At 45.5% G+C, this 23074-nt stretch overlaps 1 protein-coding gene across 1 annotated transcript in view; it reads left to right on the top strand.

Moving 5' to 3' along the window:
• The first annotated feature begins 171 nt into the window (after positions 1–171).
• The window catches only part of PRKCG (protein kinase C gamma), a 49092-nt gene continuing 26189 nt past the window's right edge, over positions 172–23074 (top strand). The window contains exons 1-2 of the mRNA XM_053360943.1: positions 172–1374; positions 19545–19576. Of these exons, the coding sequence (XP_053216918.1) occupies positions 1208–1374; positions 19545–19576 (199 nt within the window). The 5' untranslated portion in view covers positions 172–1207. The remainder of the gene's footprint in view (positions 1375–19544; positions 19577–23074) is intronic.

Here is a 23074-nt window from a genome sequence, read left to right as displayed (position 1 = left end):
GCACCCATCTGAAATATATGTCCATTTCTCCCACTGTGTGTCCGAAGTTATTCATTAACAAGGCCTGGATGGGACCCTGCCAAAGGGCAACCTGCCTTCCACATTTGTCACAGGGAACTCTGAACTCCAAAGCAAGACAACAGACAGCTGTGGGGGGGGGGTCAGCATACAGAGAGAGGAACCCAGGAGTCCTAAACCTCCACAGATCCCACACCTGCCTAAGCCCTACTCTTCTCCAAAAAGGATCACCCTAACTCTCTCCACTCTGGATTTCTCTGCTCCCCCAGAGAATCCAGAAAAGCTGGCTCCCTGTTGTGAGTCTTCTTTAATAGCACCGCTTTATTCTTCCACAATCCCATTCAGGAGGCGATCCTTTTAGTATCTCCCCTCAGCTGCTTTCACCAATCTCTTTAGATTTTCCTTACTCTTGCTCAGAAATTCTGGCTTCTTCAGGGAGCGAGAAAGAAATCTGATGGGTGTGTGCGTATGCCTGGCGTGTGGGCGAGAGAGGGGTGGATACCAAGGCACCTGGTGGGTTTTCTTAGTGGGCAGCACAATGTAGAAAAAGGGTTAGAGGGGAGAGATCCCTGGCTGCTTCTGTGGGGGGAGAGAAAAGCCTTCCCAGCGATTCCTCTTTAAACTCTGACTCCTCCCCCTCCTCCCCCCTTGCTCAGCCTCAGCCTCCCCCGTCCAAATCTCCCATTCCTGGGCGAGAAACAGACACAGCCCAAATCCACAACCTGTTTGTTTCTCTCTCTCTCCATCTCTCTCTGTCTCTCGTTCTGTGGAGCTGTTGCTGGGAGCTTTCACCTCTGCCTCTTCTCTTTTTTTTCCATCAGCAGTTTTGCCATTCTCCCTATCACTGTCGTCTTCTCTTTCTGTTCTCTCTTTCTCTTTTTTACTCCATTCACCTCTTCGTTGCCCATCCCTCCTTCACTTCCCATCCCTCCCCATTCCTTTTTCTCCCCATCCATCCTTCTACATCCCTCCAGTCCTTTTCCGTCCTCCATCAGTTCTCCACTTTCCATCTCTTCTCTCATTCATTGCACGATCCACCGGTCCCTCTTCCTCATCCACCCATCTGCTCCCTCTAGCTCCCATATCTTTCTTGCCTGATTTTAATCGCCTCTTCCCTCTGGTTCTTTCCTACCCCTCCCTCTTGAAGACCCTAGCAGTTAAGGTGCTGGGGCTTCCCCCAGGTGGCACCATGGCGCTGCTGAGCTCCCCAACAGAGACTGAATGCTTGACTAAGCCGCTTTTCTGCCGCAAGGGGGCGCTACGCCAGAAGGTCATCCACGAGGTGAAGAGCCACAAGTTCACCGCTCGCTTCTTCAAGCAACCCACCTTCTGCAGCCATTGCACAGACTTTATCTGGTGAGAGAACCTGACCCTGTGATGTGACCCTATTTGCACTGACCCCCTGTGACCCTTTGCCTTTGATCTTGCCACCCCTTTTACTGCTGCTTGTGCAATCCTGCGCCCCACATTCCATAACCCTGTGGTCCTATCACTCTTCTCCATAAAGGGCTACCTTATTCAGGGCTTCCTGTGTTCTGTAGTTCTGTCTAGATGCAGAAACAGTAGCAGGCACAGAATTCAGCACTCTGATAACCTGATTGTTCTGTTTTTATTTTTTAAGGTACCTTTCTAGTCCTCATTGTGGTTCTGCAGATTAGTCTTGGGCCATGCTTGGTGAAATCTCTAAAACTCTGAGGTTACTAAGTAGGAATTCTAGTGGTTAGGGGGTAAGGCTGCAGTGTCCTGTGTAAGTCCTTGCTCGTCTCTGTAACAAAAAAGTGATGCTAATTTATGTAAAATTTGGATAGGTCATATAATCTCTTGCTGGAGAATTTGTGCAGTTTTGGTCCTGAAGTTGAGTTGACCAATGGTCCTGTCCTCTACCATTATTGGCTTTTATTTCAAGTTTTTCTAACTAAGGTATCTACTTTTACTCTGCCACCCAAGATGATGCCAAGGTTCAAACGGAGGAATTCATATAAGCAAAGTGATTTTCTCTCTCTCTCTCTCTCTCTCTCTCTCTCTCTCTCTCTCGTCTTCCTTCTGGCAGATGTTCCTTGTCCTATAATCCCATTACTCCTCTATATGTCTCTGAAGCCCCATAGATCTACATGGTCTGATCACCTTTTACCACCCTAGTTTTGTTTCTGTAGATTTTCCTCAATCTATAAATCCATACTTCCATCCATGCAGCCTCTTATTTATATTTATTGTATTTGCATGTAATACCAAGCCTTTGGCACAATTGATCTAGTTAGTTCTTTCCAATATATCTCTACATCTTACCATATCCTCTGTCCCTCCATCTCCCCCATAACCCATGGCCCTATATAATTCCGTTTGACCCTGCAGAGCCTTTAGTTTCAGCCAAGAGCCCCCATGACTACCTGTGTGTATTCTGTGCTTCTCTCTTTCGCCCACATTTCTGCTTCCGGGAAATCTAATTCTGCAATCAGAATGTGTTGGGCAAATTGAGTGTATCAAAATATATTATGCAAATTAAGTGTATTTGCGTAATGTGGCTAGTTTTGCATAATTCATCTTACTTTCTGTGATTCAGCTGTGGAAATAAGTAGGATTTATTTGTGGCAAAGATGATGTTGATGGAGGCGAATAGAAGTGAGGGAAGGGCAAGGAGATGTTTCAACACATAATAACCAGGACTAGAAACTTGGATATATATTTTTAAAGGATGTGATCCTTAGGATGTCAAAACCCACACTAGAAATAACTGTTTAAATAGTCATCATCTCCAGGATCCATAATCCTGACCCATATTTTGGAAGTTTGGAAATAGGTTCTGAGTTTATGCAACAATGCATATGGCCCATGCATTGCCTAGGAACACTCAGGTATTCTGAAGAGATATTGCTGGTCAGAGATATCCCTGGCCTTTGGTTTCAGTGTGTTTTGTTACTGGTTGTCCTCATTTTGGGATTGTTTTCCTACAGCCTGTAGTTCTGACAGGTGCACAATTGTGGTAGGGTTGCTGTGTTTGTAAATTCTCAAATGGTGGACTATCCCTCCATTAAACCCATTTAGTGGGAAAGAGCATTTAAGTTTTATATAGTAGGACATCAGGGAACTTGCTAAAATCACAGTACTCTCATGGGCTTCTTGTCATCTTGAAGAGATACATATGTTATTAAGTATGGGATATAGGTCCCTGCTGCCTAATACAGTCCTTTATATACCAAATGACAATTTCAGCTTTCAGAGTGGGTGTAGCAAGAAAAAACAACAATGTGATGCCCTATATTTCTAAATATCAATGTACCACAATTATGTATGATTCCCCCTCCGCAGCTTTTCTTATTTGGGGTTCCTCTTTGCTGCCTCCAGAAGCGCCTTTTATCACACACACACACACACACACACACACACACACACACACTTCTCTCAGACATATTCCTGAAGGCTGCAGAAGTGATGGAAATTTGTTCTGACACATGGTTCTGTGGTCACACACACACAACACGCACACACACACACCATACAGCACATAATACATTTTCTGCTTATTATGGGCAGAGAACATGAAGGATCCGTAAAAATATAACCAACAGGTGGGAGGCAAAGCAATGGTTGTAAGGCTCAGGTAACAACTGTTTTTCAAGTACGCAGAAAGGTTGGATTGCTATGAATAGACAAGGAGAGCAAGCCATATTCCTCTGCAGCTGAATGGAGAAAAACAGGGGGATGGAAAGAAAGTGTTTGTGTTAAATATATCATGCTGATGAGATCTTTCTCATGGTTAAGCTGCCCCCTTTATCACTCTGCGCTCAGATCCCAATACAGATCCCCTCTCCAAGACTATTGCTCCTTCAGCAGCTTCACAACCCTCAAGCTGAAGCCACACCATCCATTTAAAGGACTTTTATAGCGCTTTTAACAGTTATGGCTTCCCGCCCCACCCAAAAGAGAGAGGGTGCTGGGGACTGCAGCCTGCATCCTTAAAAAACCTACAGCTTCTAGGCTTCTCTGGGACTGTTAAAGCTATATGAGTGCTTTAAATGGATGCTGTGGATGTGACCTCAGTCATCCAAATGTCTCCTGTTCCCACAAATGACTCCAGCCTTTCTCCCACGCTGCAGTCAGTAGGGGACATGGCTCGATGGCAGAGGACATGCTCTGCGAGGAATGGATCTCAGCCTCAGTCCCTGGCATCCCCAGGTAGGCCTGGCAAAGACCACCTGAAACCCTGCCAGTCAGACAATAGACCAGTTTCCCAAACTTGGGTCTGCAGCTGTTTTTGAACTACAGTTCCCATCATCCCTGATCACTGCTCTTGTTAGCTAGGGATGATGGGAGTTGTAGTCCAAAAAAACAGCTGCAAACCCAAGTTTGGGAAACCCTGCTATAGGCAGTGCTGTATTTAGGCCTTGCAGAATCGCTGTCTGCTGCTGCTTCTCTCACTTCCTTCAAATTCCATCTCAACCCTTCCCCTTGACCTTTTCTGTAACCCCTTAGTCCAGGGATGCAGAAGCTGTGGCCCTCCAGATGTTGTTGAACTACAACTACCACAGAATAGTACCAAAAGGCACACAGCTATAGCAACGATATATTAATAATGATAAGTTTATATTGAGGTAGACAAAATACCAACACAATTGCAGCATATACATTTCAGCACAGCTTACAAAGAACCATATGGCTCAACAACAATTATTATTGTGTTGAAGAAGGCTCTGTAGTACAGCTGCCTATAACTTTGCACCCTAGCAATGGTGTTATCCTCTTGGAATCAAGCAACTTCTTTGGAGATATAAACATTCTGGTTGTGAAAACTGCGGCTGGGGCCTTGAAATGCTTTTTGCGGGTTTGTCATCTGAGGAAGGCCTTCGAAGCAGGACCTTATCCAGAAGCCTGTCTGTTGTCAACTGCTTAGAGCATTCTTCGATGCAATAATAATTATCGTTGCGCCATATGTTTCTTTGCAAGCCTTGCTGAAATGTACATATTGCAACAATATTTTTCCTACCTCATTGTAAGTTTCTTATTGCAGTTACAGTTGTATGCCTTTCCACACTTCTCTGTGGTGGTTTCATCTAGGACTGTGTCCTTGTATGTGATGTTGAACTACATCTCCCATCAGCCCTAGTCATTGTCCTTGCTGGCCAGGGCTAATGGGAGCTGGAGTCCAGCGACATCAGGAGGACAACAGCTTCCACACCACTGCCTTAGTCCCTGACCCCTACTGAAACTGAAGCCTTAGTACAAGCACGTGAAGTTCTTAGCCTCCATCTCTCCCCCTCTCTTTTGCCTCCCTGAGGTCATTTGTTAAGAGCCGTGGATTTTATTGATTTTTAGAAACAACAAGCAAAAGAAGAAGCATAACAGGTGCCTCATGTCAAATTTTAGATGGTAAGCTCCTTGCAGTAGGAACCTGTCTTCTTGTTCTTTGTAAAGGTAAAGGGACCCCTGACCATTAGGTCCAGTCGTGACCGACTCTGGGGTTGCTGCACTCATCTCGCTTTACTGGCCGAGGGAGCGGGCATGACTAAGCCGCTTCTGGCGAACCAGAGCAGCGCACGGAAACGCCGTTTACCTTCCCGCCAAAGTGGTACCTATTTATCTACTTGCACTTTGACGTGCTTTTGAACTGCTAGGTTGGCAGGAGCAGGGACTGAGCAACGGGAGCTCACCCTGTCGTGGGGATTCGAACCGCCAACCTTCTGATCAGCTAGTCCTAGGCTTTGTGGTTTAACCCACAGCGCCACCCGCGTCCCTCTTGTTCTTTGTAGGCTGCTACAAAACTTTGATAGCTCTATATGAACAGAAACAAACAAATTCAGATAAAAGAGCAAAGGTCCATAAGAAAGACAAAAAAACCCCTCTGATATCCACCGTAGGGTATTAACTTTGTTAGGCTCAACCAAACTGTCACAGAGTTGTTGCAAGCTTTTGAGTTCTCTAGAACTGTTTATTGGGCAAGATGTTGCAGGAAATCAATGGGCGTGGAGGGAACAGGGCAGAAGGACAAAAGAAGAAATCAGGGTCCCCACCAGACTGTCACTATTTTGCAGGAGTGATTAAGCAGCATACTGGCAAAATTAGGATTGCACAACTAAAAGTGGATCAGAGAGCTCTTCTGCAACAAACCCACTTCAAAACAATTCAGACTTTTTGTAGTAAGAAAAGTGATGGGAAGGTGAAATGGGGTGGAATGGTGGGCCAGACTATATTTCTTTTGGGTGGGGGAATGAACGAATTTCTATGCCCCACAAATAACCCAGAGATGCATTTTAAATAAAAGGACACATTCTACTCATATAAAAACATGCTGATTCCCGGGCTGTCTGCGGGCCGGATTGAGAAGGCAATTGGGCCGCATCTGGCCCACGGGCCTTAGGTTGCCTACTCCTGATTTTGCTGCTGTGCCATGCTGAGAAAATCTATGGCTTGGCTTAGTGTGTTCCCCGAACCTGGGTGCTTGCAATTTAGCTCTCTCTAGGCTAACCAAGGTTTGTACTTGTTTTAGCTCACTGTGGCGTAGCAGCAAACTCCTCCCTTGCTTTCGAAAAAGACATCATGGGTAGGGGGAAAGCAGAATGATGTCACAGATCCCAAATGGGAACCTGCACCAAAATGTTGAAGTGCTCTGGTTCACTGGGTCTGTCAGTCAGCCATGATCTCCTCTAAGATTCCTATTTCATGCTCTGCACCCGCAAGAGGCAGTCTGTGGCCACTGAGCATGCTAGAACCTTCTTTGGGCTGCTCTTTTTGAGGGTGGGTGGGTGGGGGTGCACATTAGGTTGTTTTTCCTATATATTCTTTGTACTTTTTGCAGGTTAGCGTTCACCCAGAGGTTCTGATGCTACCTTGCTATTTCTTACTAGGTAGCGTCCTGTTGGCAATCACCAGCTGAGTTCATTATTAGAGGGAACGATGACAGGGTCTGTCACATTTAAGGAGAACTTGTACAAATGACAGCAGAAAGTTCATGAAGTTACGGTATTGGCCACACCATCTGGTTATGTGTGTGTTTTATGCAGCTACCTCTTCCTTCAGGCTGCTCAAGGGCGTAAACATGGCTCCCCCTTTTGTCCCACTCAACAATTCTGTGTGAAGCAGGTTAGGCAGATTGCCGATGACTGGCTCAAGCTCACTCAGTAAGTTTTACAGCTGAGCAAGGATGTGAACCTATGTCTCTCCATTCCTAGGTCCAGTACTCAGTATTTGCATTGCAGGGGGTCTGAGTCCATGATGTAACTAAATTTGAGGGGAGCCAAGGGGTGGAGCTTGTGGATTTCATCAAGGGCACCCTTGCTTTTCCCTCCTAAGCCCTGACAACACTTTCACCACTGCCCGACACTACACTGGCCCATGCTGGCTACTCTTTAGATAACACAGCAGCTTCTGCTTGTAACGGGATGTGGAGTGTTGACTTGGTGAGTGGGTGGGTGGTGGTGGTCCTGTGCTCTCACTGGTGGGTGGAAGAGATGGGTCAACATGGCTGCATCATGGCCGAATCGCCAGAAGTGACTGTGCTGGCACTGGACTCTGATCTCACTGAGGGCTGGGCTACACTCCCGCTAGTCCCACGGCTAGGAAGCACGAGTCTGAGTGGTTTTCCCCCTTGCCCCACTCCCTTCCCAAGGAAGACCTGCTCTGAATCGGAACAAACGCCAATCCTCGGAAAAACCCAATTGCCTTTTGCTCCGACTGAGTGCTAAAGAACAGTTTTCCCCAGGAAGAAGCAGCAGGACAAGAGGAAGTGTGGATAAGCCCTTGACCAGTTAGACTGCTGAAGTACTTACAGCCTGATCTTAGGTGTTTTTATAGGGCTGTGAGCCCTGCTGAATCCACCTTATTCTTCAAAGGGGTGAACTACATGTTACACTCGGCTATGAGGAACTTTTATCAGATTTTCTCCTTTAAACCAAAGGCTGCCTCTGAAGCTGTTTTCTGCATGGATATGAGCAAGTAGTAAAGGGAGAGATGTGCCTCTTATCCCTTTCCCTTCCAGCTGCTTTCCCATTCAACCCCCTGGGCTGCTTCCCTGCCCCTCCAGGAAAGGATACAGTTCCTGCATGTCCCCTCCACAGGGCAAAAATCCCCCCACCATACTGGGGTGGGAAGGAGCTTCAGTTCGGAACAGGTCAGAGAGGCAGTGGAGTGTAACACTTTCTTTCAGTGCTATTTTGCTCAATTAAAACAATCTCTTCCCAAGTGGCAGTTTGTCCCGTGGAGGAAAACTATGTTTTGCCCAGCAGGCCAAAAAAATATTAGGACTTGGAAAAAACCCCTGATAATAATCCCTGCTCTTGAATCTCCTGTCATGCCATGCCAGACATGGCCCTGATTCTGCACAATATTTCTCCCTTGTTAACCATTGCCTTTGTTCTGTTATCCTCCATACTATCTAGATTTGTAAGCTCCACAGGGCAGGGAGTTCTGCTACGATTGTGTGACTCTATAAAGTGCCACATACAGTAATGGCACTGTATGGATAAGAGGATCCTTCCCAAAGACTGATAAGGATGTGATGAGGAGAAAAGGCTGTTGGAAGAGGTATGAAATTCTGTTTGAAGTTAGCCGAAAAGGCAGCTGTGTGTCAGCTTGTGGAAAAACCTGGAGCTTCGACACCAGCACCCCCGCAGCCTCGGGAGTTAGTGTCAGGCGGAGACAAAATATGCTAAACCCCTCATCTCTGTTAATGACTCACATAGCAGAGGGCACAGAAGTCTTTATAATAACTACTAACTCCAAAGACATACAAACATTTCCATCCCCATTTGGGGGATGTGACAGCTGGGGACTTGCCACATAGACACCCAGATCTTACCCTCGTATTTATTTCATTATTTATTTATTTATTTATAAAATCTCGTGAGTCAACATTTGTAGCCCATATTGGGTGCTCAAAGTGACATAACACAAACATACAGAGAATCTATTTAAAACGCATTAAACACAGTAAAAGCAGAAAAGTAAAAATAATGAAAACCGTCAACCCTAAACTCTGCTAGAATTTAAGGCAGAGAAGAAACAACAGAGGGACAAATCCAGTTCCCAGCTCATAAGGCAAGAAGCAAAGTTGCAGTCTGTTGAAAGTAAGACTCCGCTGTATTCAGTGAGACTTACTTTGAGTAAATGTGCATTTGCTTGGGCTGTGAAACAGAATGCTGGCAAAGGCTGAAGAAACCAAACAGTTCCCACTAGTGTGTCAAATGCTCATTTGGGAAATGGGCCAACCAGCCCAATCTCTCTTGGGAATAAGGTCTTAAATGGAAGTTACCACCATAAACACGGTCCTTCTGAAGCAGGCTAAAATATTTTACCTGTTGATCTTACAGAGCAGGTGCAGTGGCATATAAGGGAGAAGATGCTGGGATAGCTCAGTTGGTAGAGCAGGAGACTCTTAATCTCAGGGTTGTGGGTTTGATCTCCACATTAGACAAAATATTCCTGCACTGCAGGGGCTTGGACTTGATGGTCCTTGTGGTCCCTTCCAACTGTACAATTCCACGATACTTAGAGCAACAGGACCTAGGACCACTGCCTTAAACTGGGCAAGGAAGCAAACTAGAAGCCAGTGCAGATGGGTCATGCAGCAGAGTAAAAACACTCTTTCCTACTCAAGCTGGCTAATGAGCAGGCTTGCTGCATTCTGCAGAACCTGAAGCTCCCGAGTCATTTTCAAGGGCAGCCCAGTGCCAATGCATTGCCATAGCAGTTAAAATGAGAGGTTACTGTTGCTTGCGTGAGAGCGTGCTGCATCTCCTAGTCAGAAACGAGGGATTTCAGCCGGTTTGTTGGCCAAAGCTCGTGCAAGGTGCTCTTGACTGTGACCTTCACCTGGATAACTACCAGCAAAACAGGACTGAGGAATAAGGTAGCCCCTTTTTGAACCAACACTTACTCCCCTGCTTTAAAGTGCAGTTTGGTCTGCAGATGTTACCAGGCAATTGATACTAGGTGTTTAGCTCTGTGTCATGAAAAGCTTCGCTTGCTGATTTCCGTAGAACAAGGTCTCGCTTCCAGACAGCCTGTTTATTGAACGTTCATCCTGATTTTTTTGCACACTGTGTGTAAGGAGGTTGGACAACACAAGCTATTCGTGGAAAATTCATTCTGATCTTTTATATGGGGAGGCTTCATAATGCAATTCTTACCCACAAAAAGTCTGGGTTTTTGAGGAAGTGGATTTGTTGCAAGAGTACCTAGTCAACTTTGATTATGCTACTTTAATTTGCCAGTATGTGATTGAATCCCACATGAAAACATCAACAGTCTGGAAGTGTCCTAAACCTCAGTTAAAGACAGTGACACAAGACAGGTCCCCCACCTTGATTAAGTAGAATAACTACCATCTCCTGGTTCCATAAGCACAATTGCAAATGATATGTTCTACACACTGGTCATTTCTCTAATAAGCATGCTTGCTTGGTCCATAAGAAACACCACAGCCATGAACATGCCATGTGAGTTCTGAGATTCTGCTAAAGCATGGGGCCACATGTGCATTTTGACATGGTGTGCAGAAGTTAGTATCCTGCGAATCTTAGCTTTCAAGTAAAATGAACCAAGTTTCTAGTCCTTAAGGCTGTGAAGATAGGCCTTGAAAGAGTGTTAATGTTAATGCTTTGCAAGTAGAAGGCCTCAAGTGCAGTCCCTAGCATCTCCACGGAGGGCTGGGGAAGATTTCTAAACGAAATTCTAGGAATTTAAATTGGGGGAAACATCATGGCTTTCCTGTATAACCTATGGTTTGGTCCTTAAAACAAGGTCTGCAGTTCAATTTCAGGTTACCACTGAGAGCACAATGGCAAAAACAGAAGGCCTTTTTCCAGAGCCAGGAGGGATTGAGTCCTGCATCAAAATTCAACTCCTTCTAGATTCTAGTGCTACTGAACTGCAGCATGCAGGGCGAAGGGTGGGGTAGGGGAGTATTGCTAGATGTTGCTAGAGCTGCCACTTCCAGTCCGTGACCTTTGCTACCTAGATGCCTTTTCCTTCCACCCTGTCTGTTTAGTAGAGCTGCACCCAAGTGTTGAAAAACATGAGTGTTAATTGCCACAACGTAATAAAATAATTGCCACCACGTGCAGCAAGGAAGCAAAGCCAGCCGGCCTATTGGTTGGTTTGTAATATTAGAATAAGAATTGCTGACATATCTGTTTAACAGTTCGTGCTTTGTTGGATTTTAAGTAGTGTGTGTGTGTGTGTGTGTGTGTGTGTGTGTGTACACCCACCCACCCCAATACACAAATTGTACTGTGAAGCCCCTTTACCCTGGCCATGGGTTGGACAAACCATGTGGTCATTCTTTCTACCCACCTGCCACCTTGCCCCTCCTTGCTTACCTTCAAAGAGGTTGACAATTAAACTTTTGTTTCTCCTTAGGTCTGCATGCATTTATGTGGCAGCAAGTTCCTTTTAAATCATGAGGGCTGACAGTTTATGGTTACAGATTCTGCTGACATTCACCTACTATGGTGGGCATCTGCAGATGTTTGCCTGTTCTCCGTTCTATGCAGACAGAACTCTCTCTTGAACTTTATTCCCAAACCCGCTTCAGTTTCCAGATTTATCAGTGGGAAAATCCCCTGACCTCCTCCTGTACCATTCACAACACTTTGATCTGCAAACATCAGCAAATACAGTAAAAATGTTTCAAGGCCTGGTGGCAAACATTATCACCTGCTAATGTCTTCAGAGCAAGCTGCTGTTAAATGCAGAGCAGAGGGCCGGTGTGAACCACACACCACACAGTGCCTGTTTATTTTGGCATCACTTTCCAAGATTATGCACGCCCCAGCAAAATCAGAAGTGTCTATGTGGAGCAAGCATTGAACTGTGTGCAGTTTTGGAATGATCAAAACACATGTTCTTATGGACACAAAGACTGTCCCCTTGCAAAGAATAATCCAGCAGTCATAGAAAAATATCTATATAAACCCAGTCTTTCCCTGTTCATCAGTGGCTACAAATTCTAATGTCTCTTTTGTTGCTCCTCTGTCAGAGGTAGTACATTATGCTTCTGAACACCAGTTGTTGGAAACTTCAGGAGGGAAGGGTGCTCTAGTGCTTAAGTCCTGCTTGCAGGCTTCCCATAGACATCTGGTTAGCCACTGTGAGAACAGGATGATGGGTTAGATGGGCCATTGGCTTGATCCAGTGAGGAGTTCTTATGCCCTTAGTCTCAGTGTTAACCCTTATAGAACTCAGCAAGGAGGAAGATGGGAAGAAATGCTGCTTGTGGGCTTCTCTGAGGCGTCTGGTGGCTTGATCTGAACAAGCTTTTCTTTTGTTCTTTTGCTCAGCACCCCCTAACAGGTGGGGTTATTGAGCTGGTTATAGGGCATAACAGGCACGAGACTAAAGGCTTATCAATACTTCCTCATGTCCCATTGGTTTCCCTCAGGGAAAGCTGCTCTTTGGTGCTCAATTAGAACAAACAGCAGTTCAAGTTTTCCTCAGGTCGCCATTTCTTCTGATCTATCACTAAAGAATGGGTTTTCCCTTGGAAAGGAGCGAGGCAAAGGGAAAACTGCTTGGACCCGTGCTTTCTAGGCACAGGACAAGTGGAAGTATGGATGAGCCCCCAGGGTCATTCCTGATTGTTTACTTGCAGGCCGGCTCCCTACTTGACTTAAAGGAGCAAGGGTGAATCTTGGATGAAGGTTCAAGTATGTCTGCCCCTTCAGATAATCAACGAACTACCTTAGATCATATTTCCATACAACAGAGAAACTGCCTCCTATGTGCTGCTGTAAGGAGCTGTCCAATTTTGTAAGTGGGTTTTCTTCAACCCTCACATTAAAATAACAATTATAATAAAGGGCTGGGGCACTGCACTCCCAAATAGTCCTTGGTAAGTCTTCATGAGGTACTTCCTGATCCTAGAGTCCTTTATAGTTGTGATTTTAACATGAGGGATGATACATACAACCTATTTGAAAGGGTGTGGACTCTTGCACCAGTCAGTAGATTTTACACACACACACACACACACACACACACACACACACACACACGACAATGTCCCCATTATAGGGATATATGGTTTGGGGTGGTCCAAATCCTATTTTGGTGTACAACTGTGTTTAGCCACCTTCCTACTTTCCCGTACTGTTCTGAACCTGTTTTTTTTTAAAAAAACTAAAAAAATAGGGAACTAGGAACTGCAGATAAGGAACTAGGACAGGAGCCATCTTCCGCTTGTCAGCCTTGTTTGTTGTGATCCCCATTAAGGGATCTCTAGGCTTCCCCCTCGCTGCTCCTCCACTGAGAGAAAAGCATCACCTGTCAAATGTCCGCTTGACATGAGGCAGCTGTGAAAGGCAGAGAGGCTCTGACAGGGACCGGGGAAAAGGCTGGCAACCCGAACTGTGGGGCAGAATCTATTCTTTGCCCAGAATTCAAAGTCTACAATTCTGGGTTATATCTCAGCATCCTTCCTGGCCACCTCCTGCTCTGTCTTTGTCCTCACATTTTAAAAGCTGTAAAGATGTAGAGTGGCTTTGATCCATCCCTGGAACACCAAGGGATCTGGAAACTCGAAGACATAGACCTGTAGTGGGGGGAAATAAAGAAAAACACCAGTGAGAAACAGAGAAATCAAACCCTTTCACTTCACCCATTAGTCTTTCCTCCCTCCCCACAAAAAGAGGCGGGATCAAATGTTTCAGGGTCTTCACCACCACCGCCCCACCCTGCCAGCTTTCCTTTTCCAAACATTTGTCAGACCCAGAGATATGAGCTGTTTTTCTTTCTACACCCCCTTTTTTCTTAAAATATCTCCACAGAATCTCTGGGTCAATTTCTCTGGTTGTATTCACCCACTCAGGCCTAGGAAGAGAACGCCCCTCAGGCATATATATCTTCAGGATCTCTCCTTGTGGAGTAATTGCTACAAACATATTTCAGCTCACATTTCTTATCCATAGTTGGGGGGGGTCTCTCTCTCTGTGTTTAAAAATAAGTTTGTTTTTCCTCTTCACAGTTTTTTGGTGATAAATGGGAGACACACTCCCCTGTTGTACTCATATGTTAGAATGTGGGAGGGGTGAATTCCTATAAAGCAGGGTGGAGATAGAAAACACAATACTGGAGAGACGGAAAGGGGCATCAATCTTCCCAAGTCTCCTCCACCAAACTTTTCCATCTATTTACATTTCTTAGAGCTCCAGTGAAGAAAAAGTTGCTTGGGAAATAGTGCTGTTTTTGTGCCTGGGGGAGAAGACATGGGTGTGAGGAGGATTCAGCCCTCCCCTCCCTCGCATACTATGCTTTATGTTGGTCCTACATCTCTACCCCTCCCTATAGGAATCCAGTTTTAAAACACATGTCCGCTGTGATTATGTATCATTTACCCCAAGAGGAAGATCTACCTTAGAAGGAAGAGCCCACCTTTTGTGCCTCCACATGAGTCACTGTTCTATTATTTATTTAAGATATTTTTAGGTTGCCTTTTAGGGCCAAGCCCTCACAAGCTTCCAACTTGTAAGAGCACAATATATATATAAAATCATCACTAAAAACAGCAGTACAATCCAATGACTGTTTTGCTGAATAAGAGTACCATTCAACCCAGTTGTGGGCATGTAAAATTTTGCTGCATCTCTTGCTGTATGAATTCATCCTTCCTGCAGCAATGACCAAAGAACTGTAGAGTTGAAAGTGATCCCAAGGGTAATCTAGTCCAACCACCTGAGAATGCATGCAGCAGAATGGCTTGCCACCAGTAGAAGGTGATTGGAAGAGGTGAGGCAAGAACAGGGACTCATTCAGAGACGCAGTGGGCAGCCTCCTTTTGCAGTAGGTTCACAAGGTGCATCTATCTATCTATCTATCTATCTATCTATCTATCTATCATCTATCTATCTTGTATGAAGGTGCCCTGTCACACATCTTAGGAATTACTATCCTTGCTAGTGATCATGAATTGGCAGGCAGTGGTAATTATTTTGGATTACAGTGCAATCCTACCTGTTCCTATTCAGAAGTAAGTCCTATTGAGTTCAGTGGCACTTACTCCCAGGTGAAATGCAACTAGGACTGCCTCCTTAATCTGGAATAAAAGGGTGGTCTCGTCAATGCCAGCCACCTTTATGCCCTCCCCCTCCAAACCCACACTCCTCATGTCAGATTGCTGCCTTCCCTTTATGGCAGAAACTCTCTGCTTTTAACACACACTTTCCTTCCCTGCAGAAATTCAACAGGTAGAGCATTCCCCCATAAGGATATGCAGGGATGGGGGAGGTTGCACATGATACGCACACACTCCTGTTTGCTCTGCATCCAGTGAGCTCCCACTGCTGGTTTGAGAAATGGTATACACATGACTCCAGCCACAATCCATATCCTGTATCCATACAGTTCTTTCTTGTGAAACACAGCATTTCGAGTTTTGACGCATCTTCCCCACAAGCCAGCTTAGGTTCAAACTGAGAAAAAGAACAGCCTTGCTGTGCTTTAAGCCAGTAATGTGTACACAGCATGTCTTATTTGTTTCTAATGGCACAAAATCTACTACAGCTTCCACACAACACCTTCTTTCTCCAAGTCCCATCCCATATCCCCCCCACCCCGCTTTTACTCTGGATTTACCATTTCTACCTTTTTTTGTTTGCGTATCAGAATTTCTGCCAATACAGTAAAACTGGATGCAATGAGAAAATAATGCAGAATAGCAGTTTGGTGAGGACAGTGTCGTGTGGATGCTGGGAAAAACCCTGCATGCATGAGCAGGGCCTACAAAAACTACTGTGTGGAACTAGACATGCCCTGTTTTTGTTTTTGTGCGGATGGGTAAGCAGGAGGAACAAAATTTGTGACCACCGTTCCTGGCCCAGAATTCCTTTCTTTCTGATTGCTCAGAACTCAGGGCTGCTGAATCCTAATTCTTGCCCCTTAACCCCTTTCCTTCACAAACAGCCAAAGAGTCCTACATTTCTCAGGCTCCTCCCCCATGCCCCCCCATTTCCTATTATTTCTCATTTATATTTAGACCCGGAGTAACCAGATTCCACACCTGCCGAAATCCATTCTTTTAAAAGGTCGGGGAGCCCTGCCCTCTTATGCTTCTGGCTATCCTGATTAGCACCCCACTTTCAATCCTTGGCATCTCTGCCTGAAACCCTGGACAGCTGCTGCCAGTCAGTGTGGACAATACTGAGCTAGATGGACCAATGACCTTACTCAGTACAAGGCAGCTTTCTAGTGCCCAATTAAAAACTTACCATGTGTTAAAATATGCGTGCATTTGTGTATGTGGCAGAGAGGAGATGTTTGCAGCTCGCTTTTCTAGCACCTTGTTTCCCGCCCCCCTCCTCATGTTCCCAGTTGCTCTTGTCATCATAACCTCCTGCTTGGCTAGTTTATTCCTTTTGTGCATTTTTAATTAAAGCCAAATGCTGAACCTTAAAATAAAAAAGCGACATCATCAGTATTCTAATGACTACAAAGAGAAGTACAGATACACACACACACACACACACACACACACACACACACACACACTGTATTTCCCTACATGCTGAAAGAGGCTTTGCCATCTCCAGTGTCTGTTAGAGCTGGTGGAACATTGAGATACTGGCTGTCAATTTTTGGAGACTATTACCATGGCATGTGCGTATGTGTGGATTTAACTAGCTGACATATTTAACTAAGAATCCTGGCTGTTCCACTCCCCCCCCCCTTTGCTTCAGTCTAAAGGTTCATACTACAGGAGAATCCTGGGTACTGTAGTTGGTTAAGAGTGCTGGGAATGGTCACTGTGTGGTTGTGTAAGCTACAGTGCCCGGGATTCTTTGGGGGAAGCCATGGGACGCGGGTGGCGCTGTGGGTTAAACCACAGAGCCTAGGACTTGCCGATCAGAAGGTTGGCGGTTTGAATCCCTGTGACGGGGTGAGCTCCCGTTGCTCGGTCCCTGCTCCTGCCAACCTAGCAGTTTGAAAGCACCTCAAAGTACAAGTAAATAAATAGGTACCTGTTATGGCAAAATCTGGGTGCGGGGCTGCTCTGCCATCCAGCTCGTCGGACTAAGTCCGCGGGTCCCTGCGGAGGAAAATGAGCTCAGCCGGAGACAGGAGCAAACTGCAGAAGATCCAAGTTTATTGCGCAACAGGTTCAAGGCGAGATTGAACAGCGAGAAAGGGGTGACATGAACTTTTGAAACTTCCCTCCATGTCCCAGAATACAGTGCAAAATACATCCCAGTTACATCATGAATACATTAAGAAGAGGTTGGGTTACACAGATTACCGTATTTTTCGCTCTATAACACGCACCAGACCATAACACGCACGTAGTTTTTAGAGGAGGAAAAAAAGAAAAAAAAATTCTAAACGAAATAGTGGATATATGATTTTTGTGGTTCATGCTGTGGCCACAGACATGTGATCTGACAGTGAGTTTGGAGTAGCCCAATGCAAAAATCCTGAGGATCCATGTGGATCCATGCTTTGTAACCATGGAGGAGGGAAGGAAGGGGAACCATGGATCCTCTGCTCACGACTGTAGCAGATCCCCCCCGCCACCCGCAGGCATTCGCTCCATAACACGCACAGACATTTCCCCTTACTTTCTAGGAGGAAAAAAGTGAGTGTTATGGTGCAAAAAATACGGTACATCATGAATACTTTAAGAAGAGGTTGGGTTACACAGGATTAACATATGGAGGAGGGAGGGGGGAATATGCAGAGCTGGAGATATGCGCAGATAAGCACATCCTGAGTACCGGTGATGAGAAGACAATGGTCCATGTACGCATAGTCTGCCACCTGGCATTGCCCGGAGGAAAGGCTTGGCAGAGTGATTTGACAGGATTAGGGTCTTGACACCTTGCTTGAGGGATTATGGAGGACAGGGGAGGTGTCATGGAGTCCTAGAGAAATTGAGCAAATTTTCACGTTGATTTTCTATGAATTTTATAGATTTTAGTCCCTTTTGACATTGACAATTGGAAATAAATGGATATATTGTAGCAAAGAAGAAGGTGAAGAAGACATGCCCCCCTTCCGTATCAGTACCGCTCTGGTGGGAAGGTAAACTGTGTTTCTGTGTGCTGTTCTGGCTTGCCAGAAGCGGCTTAGTCATGCTGGCCACATGACCCGGAAGCTGTACGCCGGCTCCCTCGGCCAATAAAGCGAGATGAGCGCCGCAACCCCAGAATTGGTCACGACTGGACCTAATGGTCAAGGGTCCCTTTGCTTTTACCTTTATGTGCCATAATGTGTAGCGTGGCTCTGACTGTGGTCAACCTGTCCCAGTGAGGAGGATAAGGAGCAGCAGCAAATTGTTGGACAAGAGATGTTCAGGGCCCTGTGCCCCCTAAGCTAGCATGCTACCCACAGGAGAACACATTTGTCCATTGTCAGTGTTGAAATAAGATTTACCTGTTAGTCTAGTGTTGGGTTCTGCACATGGAAATGTGGGGAGAGAGGGTGTCATCTTGTCCTTTGCCTCAGGCAGTAAAAGGAGCTAAGACTGTATCTGATACTAATTTAAAGACCGTTTCTCCCCGCATGAACCAACCTGACCCCTGTGCTCATCATCTGAGACCCTTCTCCATGTTCCCCCTCTGAGGGAGGTGTGGAGAACATCAACACAAGAGCAGGCCTTCTCAGTGGTGGCTCCCCACTTACAGAACACTCTCCCAGGGAGGCATGCTTGGTACCGTCGCTACTTATCTTTAGGCACGAGGGGGAAATGTTTTTTTATCTTTCTCCAGGCTGTTTCCTTTTAATCATCTGCGGCCTCCTTCAGTGGCTGGAATTAGTTTATTTTAAAAATACAAATGAGTTTTAGATTTCATTTTGTTTTCGTTTTATGCTGGTTTTAATGTATGTGTTACTTTTCTGTTGTGTGTAGCTTTGAGTTACTTTTTGATTAGAGAGATAGAGAGAGAGAAGTGATTGATAAATTTAATAAATAATAATGTATGGAGGCTGCAATCCTGCACACACTTACCTGGGAGTATGCCCCCACCCACCCAAACGCAGTGGGACTACTGGTAAGTAAAATTCATCGGATTGTGCTTTCAGTCACCCAGCGATAATTATCGTCAGTGTAATAGAATGGAGGATTCTGTCCCCACCCTCTGTTTATGGAGATTGTAACCCATGTTAGGGATTATGAGTATGTAACCAGGAGGATTATTGTTATTGTAGGTTAAATTATCCAGTTAATAGACATAAATTTGTATTAGGGTTGCCATATTTCAAAAAGTATAAACCAGGACACCCCTTTTTTTAGGAAGACCCCAAAAATGTTGATCCCCAACCCCCAAGTGACTTGTCTAAGGCATATGGCAACCCTAATGTGTATGGGCATGGTACAAGAGACTTTGCATTTTTGAAATCCACACTGTTTCCTGGCATTCTAACCACTCAGCATGATTCCCTTCCTATAAGTCTGTCTTATCCCCACCTCTCCCTGGCACATGAATATGCTGCTAAAGTCACATCTAAGGGATTTGCTAGCTGAGTGCTCCTTAAAGCTGGCATCCTACGCTTTGTGTGAGCTAACAACCTGTTTCTTTTCTTCCTTCTTTTTATTTTAACTTTCTATGCAGGGGGATTGGAAAGCAGGGGCTCCAGTGCTTAGGTAAGAACTTTTTTTTGGCTTTCCTCTCTGGGTTGGTCCTCCTTTCATGAGGAGAGCACCACATGTTGTGAAAGCACAATTAGGCATATGAAGCACCCCAGTAGGGTCACAGCGGGGAAGGAATTGCAATTTTATAAAAGAGAGGTTGTGGGAGCGGAAGCCACATGCATCCCTCAGCCCAGATAATGTGGTGGATTGCTTGTAGCACATCAGTGCTCAGGGAAGAAGTGCACTCTGCATGTACCTCAGAGGCACTCTCTCCACTCAGTTTGTATGTGCAAAAAGACAAATTCTGGGTCAGGAGTTTGCTCTTGGGGGAAAAGGGCTGCTGTAACTTGAAATCTTTCTTTTTGATGGCGGTTCCATGACTTTTACAACAGATCATAACAAGAACAGTGTTCTTGTGACTTGGAGTTAGGGAGAAGATACACTAGTTGAATTTGTTTCTGTTGGGTAGCTTTTCAATTTACAGAACCTCTGTGGGAAGACGAAGCAGCAGATCTAGTTGGAACAGGAAAGCTGGGAACAAAGGGCAGGATTCACCCAGTATACCTGAAGGAGCGTCTCCACCCCCATCGTTCAGCCCGGACACTGAGGTCCAGCACCGAGGGCCTTCTGGCGGTTCCCTCACTGCGAGAAGCGAAGTTACAGGGAACCAGGCAGAGGGCCTTCTTGGTAGTGGCACCCGCCCTGTGGAACGCCCTCCCATCAGCTGTCAAAGAAATAAACTATATGACATTTAGAAGACATCTGAAGGCAGCCCTGTTTAGGGAAGTTTTTAAATAAGAGCCAGGGCGCCTGGGTTCTTTGGGAGAAGAGTAACTTCCTGTGGTGTACAGGCTGGCATGTAGGGGACAGAAGAGCTGGGATTCAGGACTCACAGGCTCTTAGTAGGAAGGGAGAGCTGGATTTGTGTGGGTGCTGGGCTGGGTTGCTTCTAATTTCCCTAATTCCCTTTTTAATCAGGCAGTTCACACACACATGGCCCCTGAGCCAGGTTTTATTGTTTCGCTGAACTAGATTTCTTCGTCTATTTTAGGGCTGTGAAATCTCTCTCTCATTCTTCTTGTATTTTATATACACTTCTGTCTCTTCCGCTCCCCTTGTACCTGACACTTCAGTCCAAATTTACCTTCACATTTGCACCTGCCTCCAGCTTCCTTGTGCTCTTCCCCCACCCCGGTCAGGGGTGTGTGTGTGTGTGTGTGTGTGTGTGTGTGTGTGTGTGTGTGTATGCCAGTATACATATGCACAGTAGTGTGGAAGATGGCAATTACACTGTCCACCAAGATACTTGTAAAGTTAGCCATAAATCTTCACCTCATACTTAGAAGATCCTACCTCCATTGGTTTCAATATGTTTGGAGGGCCAACAAAATCCACCACAACTCAAAACATGTTCAAAGTATGTTTGGAGTTGTTTGTATCCACTTCACATTTTGTGCATTTATCAGGAGTGTTTTCTTCCACCGTGTGTGTTCATGTCAGAATCCCCCTGCACACCCTCCCAGAAACAAACCCTGCACTTTATGCCATTACTGTATACACATTTCCCCCCTGTATAGAAATGGTGGTGTGTTGTTGTTGTTTTTGCATTTTGTTGTTGTTTAGTCATTTAGTCGTGTCCGACTCTTCGTGACCCCATGGACCAGAGCACGCCAGGCACTCCTGTCATCCACTGCCTCCTGCAGTTTGGTCAAATTCTCGACCTCTGTCGTCCCCTTCTCCTTGTGCCCTCCATCTTTCCCAACATCAGGGTCTTTTCCAGGGAGTCTTCTCTTCTCATGAGGTGGCCGAAGTATTGGAGTCTCAGCTTCAGGATCTGTCCTTCCAATGAGCACTCAGGGCTGATTTCCTTCAGAATGGATAGGTTTGATCTTCTTGCAGTCCATGGGACTGTTTTTTGCATAGGAAATTATAATCTATGAAGATGCACTAATTCTTTGGATCAACCTCCGCATGAAGCCGTCATATGTGGTTACCTTGCAACTCCCTACTCCCCTGATTTTAAATACATATATACATTTATTGACTACATTTTTATCTATTTCTCCTTCTCCAAAAAGCTTAGGACTGCATACATGGTTCCCTCTCCGCTTTATTCTGACGACAATCTCACAACACAGGCTAGACTCAGGCCATGTACATGTTAATGGCTGACAATGCAGCAAGATCATCTGTCTCCACCCCCAACCCTTTGCTTCAAGAGTTGCATTTGTATGCTGTCATACACACCAGATGTCTGCACCCGATGACCTATTTGCTTTCCCTGCCCCTGCAAGCCCCTGCAACCCCTCTGACTCATATTCATGAAGCTGCCATCTGCCCATGTGCAATGGCTCCCTCAAGTGTACACACCTCAGTTTCACTGTGAAGTGAATGTGGCTTCAAAGCAGCAGTATTTCTCAAGGAAGTACAGAATAGCTCTGCATTGTGGGTAACATTGTGCGTACACAGATTCAAAAGCCTGTGGTGAGACTGCACTGGAGGAAGAGTAAATGATAATGTAAACACAATTGAATACAGAGTTACTGGTTTATGGTCACCCAGTGGGCTTCATAGCTGAGTGGGATCACGCAGGTTCTAATCTGGCACTCTAGCCACGACAGTGGTACCTCGGGTTAAGTACTTAATTCGTTCCTGAGGTCCGTTCTTAACCTGAAACTGTTCTCAACCTGAAGCACCACTTTAGCTAATGGGGCCTCCTGCTGCTGCCGCGCCGCCGGAGCACGATTTCTGTTCTCATCCTGAAGCAAAGTTCTTAACCCGAGGTACTATTTCTGGGTTAGCGGAATCTGTAACCTGAAGCATATGTAACCTGAAGTGTCTGTAACCCGAGGTACCACTGTATTTGATCACACCAGCTCTCCAGCACTGTGAAGTATGCAGCCTTCCACTAAAGACCAGAAGAGGACAGTGGCTCCTTATCCCTTTATCCTCCAGTATCTTCCTGTGGAAAATCACACACAATTTGGTTTTCATCCCACAGGGGAAAAGATAAAGTCACCTATATATTTTCCTCTGCTGGGAGTAAGGGAAGCAGCTTGTGATATGTTTTTTTTCCCCCTTCAGCAAACAAACTGGAGGGTAAGTGGTTGGTAACCCATATCCTTCAGGCCTCTATGAAAAACCACATCCTGTGGGGGTTTTTTGCAAAATAAGTAAAAAGCCAAAATGATAAACAACATGTGCCATGCGCAGTTAGGCCCTCATTTATCCATAGGCCTTTCTCACATGTCACAGAAAAACGTAAGTTAATTGCTTACTGGGTTGTGCCTTTCTGGTCTGTTTTGCTCCCCCCTGCAAGCATACGGAAGAAAGAAATTCACGAGCCCTGGCGTAGCGTTATGTCTTAACCAGGGACTGCGTCTTGTTTCACTGCCAACAAACCACAACCTATCGACGAGATTTGTTCTTGGCATACTGACTGTGGTTCGTTGGAGCAAAACAGACGATTCCTGGTTCAGACAAAAGTGTCAGCAGGGGAAAGAGCCCTTC

The sequence above is a fragment of the Podarcis raffonei genome, chromosome 13 (assembly GCF_027172205.1).
Source record: "Podarcis raffonei isolate rPodRaf1 chromosome 13, rPodRaf1.pri, whole genome shotgun sequence".
NCBI classification, from domain to species: Eukaryota; Metazoa; Chordata; class Lepidosauria; order Squamata; family Lacertidae; genus Podarcis; species Podarcis raffonei.
The sequence above is the reverse complement of the archived record's forward strand: the minus strand, read 5'-3'. Positions and strand labels throughout refer to the sequence as shown.